The sequence below is a fragment of the Drosophila miranda genome, assembly GCF_003369915.1.
Source record: "Drosophila miranda strain MSH22 chromosome Y unlocalized genomic scaffold, D.miranda_PacBio2.1 Contig_Y3_pilon, whole genome shotgun sequence".
In the NCBI taxonomy this organism is placed as follows: domain Eukaryota; kingdom Metazoa; phylum Arthropoda; class Insecta; order Diptera; family Drosophilidae; genus Drosophila; species Drosophila miranda.
This window is the reverse complement of record NW_022881625.1, coordinates 3,789,640-3,796,633: the sequence shown is the minus strand read 5'-3', so window position 1 is coordinate 3,796,633 and position 6,994 is coordinate 3,789,640. Positions and strand designations below refer to the sequence as shown.

The window sequence follows — 6,994 nt, the reverse complement described above, 5'->3', positions numbered from 1 at the left end:
AACGGGTTGAAGCTGTTTATTGCCCAGCTTATGTTACCTTTTGTGAGGATGTGATCCATCGAGGTTACCGGTCCCTCTCCTGGAAGATGTGCCGTCTCGATGGTTGTGCACCCTGGAAAATGTGTGTCTAGTAGAATCTGCAGGGACTCCTCACTGGAGTTAGTCCACGTGCCGTCATTCCTTTTAAGATACCCTACCGAGGGGTTATTTTTTCAGAGAATCTTGCGAAGCCTTGCGGCCTCTGACGTTTCCTCAATTTCCGAGCAAAATTTTTGCCAAGAGGCCCTTTTTGCTTTCCTTGTTTCCTTTTTATATAGTGACAGACTGATTTTGTAGTCTGCCCAGTGGCTCTCCTCGTTCGCGCTTTTGGCCCTATTGAAGACGGTCCCGCAGCTTTTACGTAGGATGTCTATTTGTTTTGACCACCAGGGGGGTTTCTTTTTCCCCCTAGGTTTGCTAGAGGGGCACGCTGCCGCGAAGGCTTTGTTGCATGCCTCTGTGAACCTGTTCACTAGGCGATCTAGGTCGTCTTTTGTGTCAGGGCATGATGGTGCTTTGGAGGGGAGTAAGTCCTCCAGGGCTGAGCTATATTTTTCCCAGTTGGCTTTCCTGGGATTAATATAGTCCTTAGGTTTCGGACACTCGAGGGATAGTGTGGTCTCGATGTATCTGTGGTCAGAGAAAGAGTGGTCATCAAGGACTTGCCAACTCTTGACTATGTCTAACAGGTTGGAAGACACTAGGGTGATGTCAATAACCTCCTGTCGATTTTTAATTATAAAAGTGGGGTCGTTGCCCCGATTACAAATAAGTAGATTTGAGTTGAGGATGAAGCTGAAAAGTGACTCACCCCTTACATTTGTGTTCGAGCTCCCCCATTGAGTGTGGTGAGCGTTGGCATCGCAACCTATTAATAGGTCTATGTCCGACCTCTCGCTGTCGCTGGCTAGTTTGCGAACCAGGTCGTTGGGAGGATCGTTTCCCTCATGGGCCATGTAGGACGACATCAGCCTTAGATGTGTCCCTTTCAGCTCTAGGCTTGCCGCCGTGTTGTCGCTATCGCTATAGTTATGGAGCAGAAAGATATTAAGGTGCTTTCTGGCGAGAATGCAGGTGCGGGTTTTACCTTCATGTTGAGCTACAATTATCTTGTACTCCTTCGACCCTAGTCCACAAACCTTGTCTCCCACTATCCAAGGTTCCTGGATCAGGGCTACGTCTGCTCCGCTCTCTTCGAGGCGGAGTATAAGAGCAGCGGATGCTGCCTTACAGTGGTGGAGATTGATCTGAAGGAGCCTCAAGGACATCCTTAGTGTTCTCCACCACTGTAATGTCGGCATCCGAATCGTCCTCGACTTCCTCGTGGCAACACATCGCCTCGAAGTCGCATCTCAGCGTGCCATCGGTGGAGTAGCCCTCTGGGTCTATCTCTGTGTGATCGTCGGGTGCTTCGATCTCCGAGGCAGCGTCCTGCTCAACTGGCTTGTCGACAGGACGTGCCTCGGCCGCCACATCCGACTTGTAGACCTTTACGGTCACAGAGCTGAACCCAAAATTGAGCTCGCCTTTGGCAGCCTCAATCGGGGCCAGCGACTCTTTGTTGAGGACGACCACCGCCTGGTTTGTGGGGCCCTGTGTCGTCTCAACTTTGACCACCTTCCAATCTGCTGTTGGGAGGTGGGGGTTGCATCTTTGCAACATTTTTAGGATGCGCTCCGGCTCCTTCATGGAGGCGGGCACCCAGACTCTCGCCCTTGGTCTACTGGGCACTTCGCTCCAGTCTACAGCGACGAGCTTCGCCCCTGGGTAGACTTCCCCGACTTGCGCTAACGCTGCTTTGTACAGCTGTACGGAGCGCTCGTCCTCACAGGCTACGATTTTTATGCAGCCCTGGTACCAGCCCATGTCTTTGCAGACGGGGGGGGGGTCCAGGCTGCTTTTCCAGCAGCTCGAAGCAGCGGTCGGCCAGTGCCGCTTCCACCCACTTCCACTGGTTTCTAGGTATCCGGGAGTCCGCGCTGCCTTTGTCCAGGACGCCAATCAGCGTCCTTTCTCTGGCAATCTGCGCGAATGATGTGTTAGGCAGCACTCTGGAGCGCTTCGGTGTCGGCCCCGGAGTCTCTTGTGAGCGCTGCCTTTTTGGCTGAGGGGCTTCCTTCTTCGGTGCTTCCTTGCCAAAGTTCGGCAGCACCTTCGAGGCCCACTCAACCTTCTTTATCCATTTGTCCGTCGGGCTGGACATCTGGCTTGCGTTCTGCCGACGGAGTATATTGCCAGCACTCCTTCTGTCGGCATATGTAAAAGATTTGGCTTGGACACTAGTAGATGGTGACTCATCACCCGCCACTTTACCAGCAGGCAGAGCAGCCGCAGGATTGCATAGCCACTCTGCCAAGGTATCGATTTTGGGAGCCAATTCACCACCCACCCCGACACCGGGATGGGACCCCTTTGGGCTCTCCCTAGCATCTTCCGCCGCGCAGGTTTTCCCTGCTGATTTGCGGGTCGGGCCAGGCCTTTGGGCCGCTGCCTTCCCCTGTTTGGGATTGCTCCCTGTTGGCATTTGGGGAGTGCCAGACTCATTTTTTTTGTTTTTAAATTCTTCCATTCTTTTCCCACGAGCTGCAGAGAAGGGGTACGGTCCGTCCGGGCAGAGATCCACGTTGCCCGGATAAGGCATACTTAGAACAGGGGGCTGCCAAGTCCCTGAGCTCTCCGTTAACGACTGGGCTAGTTTTATATACCGGGCCCCCAGCCAGGCTGACTCTCGGCACGGGTCGAATAACACTCTTAGTCCGGCCCGGTGTGAGCTGAATGTGGGGGGTTGGGATGTGGGTAGGTAGTGTGTAGGGATAGGGGAGTGTGTGAGCTACTTATACGAGGCGGCACCACAAGCGCATCGTCAGTGTTGCTACTTCGCGAACACCCGCTGGCTGTCCGGGGCTGCTTATTTTCGGTACTCTCCCTAGGGATGTCCGATTATTCGCAGCTGACCTACCTATATGACCTGTATATAGGTAGGTCGTTCGCTATCCGCAACCTGCGACCCGTCCGGTGGCCTCAGCTAGGCCCCCTTTGAGCCACCTCACGAGCTCATCAGACCAGATCGGCATAACTGTTGCGCATCTGCCGCAGCCGCTCTAGTGTCTCTGGTGTTAGATTGTGGCTCAGATCGTTCAGTAGGCGATCCTCTGCATCGGTTTGGGGCATCAGCTCGAGCATCTTCATGTCATGCTTGATGGCCTTGCGCAGCTGGTCCAGCTCCGTCTGGCGCACTGCGCGCTGAGAGCGCAGGTTGTCGAGATGGGCGCGAAAGCCGTCCATCTCATCGGGCAGGGGCAGCGGGTCCGCCAGTAGAGAGAGCGGCAGTGCGCCCAGCTCTTCGCAGAGCTGCTCCTGCTGGAGCAGCAGCTCCCCGATCTCCGCCCGACGTTTCGAGAGCTCCTCGTGCAGATGCTCAATGCTTTTGTCCAGCTTCAGCTGTCATATGATCAGTGGCACATCGTCGGGCCTCTGACCAATGTCCACCGTCTCATGGAGGAGTCGGGTGAGGTCGCTGGCCTCGGCTCGGAGTGCGGCTATGTCATCCAGGATGGCCGCCTGCTTCTCCCGCGACTCGGTCAGCAGATCCGTATAGAAACTATCCGCGTGCGCCTTGAGTTTGTGCAGAAAGTCCTCGCATGTCTTCGGCTCGAACATGAGGGACCACATTGAATGGAGCTGCTCCACATGCTCGCCAGTCATCTCAAGGATCTCTCCCTTGATGGAGGTTGGGTCAACCACAGCCAATAGGAATGGGTCTTGTATTCGCGAATGGAAGGAATTTATGTGATGTGTGCAGGATTTCGATTGCACAATGTGTTGCTCAAGGAAAATGCCTCCGCACAGATAAGTGACGCCTCTCGTGTTGGCACAAATTGAAAAGCACAATGAAAATTTTGTGTGCTTGATTTGCCTCATGCCTCAAAGCACAAAACAAGTTGATTCTGATTGACGTGCGGCCAAAAAAACACCTACTTTATACTGCAAATAAGTTCCTTCAAGGTTTTCCAGTTGTAAAGATAATTTAGGATGAGAAATGTGTTTACTGTTGGGAAAATTGATCAGGGAGGAGCGGAAAGCGTTCTCCGTGGGATGATTGAACTCGATGCTAAAGTTCCGAATGAGTCGAGCGATGCGCAGCTCGAGCTCCATGTCCACGATGCGCTTTCCAACGCACATCCGGGGTCCAAATCCGAAGGGCAAGAACACAAACGGATTCTTCAGCTTCAAGTCATTTGCCGGGCATTGCCCGTTGGAGTCTGTGGCGTTACGAATCCAACGTTCTGGCAGGAACTCAGCAGCCTTGGGGAAGTGCTCCTCGCTTGATAGCAAGCTCAGGGGAACCATCGACACACAGGTACCAGCTGGCACTTGGTATCCGCTCAAAACGCTGTCCCGATTGAGAAATCGGCCATTGCCGATGACCAAAGGATAGATCCGTTGTGACTCTTTGATGCAGGCACGTAGATAGGGAACGTTCTTCATCGATGCCTCAGTGAATTCGGAGTCCTTCTCGGGTAGAACCTTCATAAACTCTTCTCGGAGTACGTCCTGCTTCTCCGGATTCTTGGCAAGGCACAGCAAGGCCGCTGTAAAGGTACTTGAGGTCTGGAAAAAAAGGATGTATGAGATAAGGGTAAGTATGAGAACAACAGACTACGTACGGTATCCACTCCGGCCATTAGCATGTCCATGGCCATAACCGTCGCCACCTTTTTGTCGATCTTGAGCAGCTTTTCCAGTACACTCTGCTCGCTCTCAGGGCGGACAACACCCTCCTTGGCCTCTTTCTCTAGACGCTCTATAGCTTCGTCTACATACGCTGAAGTTATTTCTTGAACGCCATCTAGGGAATTCATTAGCTTCATTAGCTTGGGTGTTTTAACGTAACGCCAGATGGAGGGCTTCATCTTCAGATCGGCTGTTAATTCAAAAAAATCGTCCAGGTACTTGAAAAGTAATACAGCCTGGTCGTTATCGCCCGACTCTTTGAGCAGTCCCAACTGCTTGTCCAGAGTCACCACAGAGACTGACTCGAGGGTCCACCGATTTATAACGTTTAAGAAATCATCTGGAGCTTCCTGGGTATCGATATCACGGAGTACTTTAATACTGTGAAGGGGGAGAACATACTTGAGCGTAAACAGGGATTTATTATCAGTCATACACACCGTTGCACAAACTCCTGGTTCACTTGGGACATCTTATAGTAAAGCCGCACGTTCTTCGGCTGCATTAGGACAGGATTTACAGCCGATCGAAAGTCGCTCCAGGTTTTTCCTTGTGTGGGTAAAGCTCCCTCCACTCTCTGGAAGAAATCCTTTCTATGAGTCTTCCGATGATAGCGAAGAGTATCGCTGCCAGGCCGATGCGGCCACACTCCTTCGTTCCGGAACACGACCTCGAAGTCCTTGGGACTGTGAGTCATCAGGTATGACGTACCTCCCATCATACCTGGTAAATATAATATGTTTCCATAGTCGTCTTGCAAAGCTTTGAACAATTTCACAATGTCCATTTTGCTATATTTTCCTCCAGGCATAAAATTCCGAACATTAGACAGAAAAGTTGTACTAGGAATCTGATCAAAGGGACGAGCTTGTAGCCACTCTGCATCATATCTGGGCTCTGCTACAGCTACTGTGGTCTGCCAACGCTACAAGAGATTTAAAAACGTATATCACTGTGATATCGGATCTATATGTATACTATATATTTACCAGCGGACTGCTGACAGAGAGGGCTGCTTTTTGCGCCTGAATTATAGATAGACCGCTGCGCACTTTCAACATTTTGCTTGCTAGGAACTTAATTCATTCACTGCCAGAGCTATACTGCTAAATCATTCCATTAACTAGCTATTTGAAAGGCCTGCGAGAGCTTTGTTGCAAAAAGAGCTGACCGATAACAGAGCACAAACAGAACAAGAGAGAGAGAGAGTGCCAAAACACGTTCGCGGGAGCGTGCGAATGCCAAACAGAAATAATTGTAAACATTTGCCATATTTTTTTAATATAGACTGCTATTTGATCGACTATGTTATACCTTCTACGGAATATTTAGGAATATAGTATTATGATTGATCTGACTCTCAATGAAATGAATCAAATAAATCGCCATAATTATGGCATCAGATTTTTTGGCCAAATTTAATTTATTGGGCATGGAATGGTCGGTAGACTGCCAAAAGTTTTGGGCCTGATAATAATATAAACAAGCTAATCTTTAGCGCTTTTTATACCAGATACTCAAAATGACTATTGGGGTATATTAGATTTGTGGTAAAAGTGGATGTGTGTAACGTCCAGAAGGAATCGTTTCCGACCCCATAAAGTATATATATTCTTGATCAGCATCAATAGCCGAGTCGATTGAGCCATGTCTGTCTGTCCGTCTGTCCGTCTGTCCGTCCGTCCGTCTGTCCGTCCCCTTCAGCGCCTAGTGCTCAAAGACTATAAGAGCTAGAGCAACGATGTTTTGTATCCAGACTTCTGTGATATGTCACTGCTACAAAAATATTTTAATACTTCGCCCCGCCCACTTCCGCCCCACAAAGAACGAAAATCTGTGGCATCCACATTTTTAAAGAAACGATAAAACCAAAAACGCAGAATCGTAGAGGATGACTATATGTTTTAGAATGAAAGATCTCAACCAGATCGTATAATTATTATAGCCAGAATCAAGAAAACAATTTCATTCTTTCTCGCTCTGTCTCTCTCTAACACACAGGTTTCATGGTCGGTTTTGCCAATTGCAAAATATGAGTTCAAGGATCTCAGAACCTATAAGAGCCACTGCAACCAAATTTGGTATCCACACTCCTCTGATATCGGACCTTGACCGTTTCGTGTCCAAATTTCGCCACACCTCCTTCCGCCCCCGCAAAGGACGAAAATCTGGGGCATCCACAAATCTCAGAGACTATTAAGGCTAGAGTAACCAAATTTGG

At 50.0% G+C, this 6,994-nt stretch overlaps 1 protein-coding gene across 1 annotated transcript; it reads right to left on the bottom strand.

Annotated features, from left to right (window-relative positions):
- Window positions 1-4,083: 4,083 nt before the first annotated feature.
- On the bottom strand, window positions 4,084-5,491 carry LOC117194604 (probable cytochrome P450 12a5, mitochondrial; the record flags this gene model as incomplete). The annotated part of the gene is made up of 3 exons (XM_033399136.1): window positions 5,214-5,491; window positions 4,707-5,154; window positions 4,084-4,650 (listed from the first exon to the last, which is right to left on the bottom strand). Coding segments are annotated over exons 1-3 (1,293 nt in total), but the record flags the coding sequence as incomplete, so codon positions are not given.
- Between the last annotated feature and the right edge of the window lie 1,503 nt (window positions 5,492-6,994).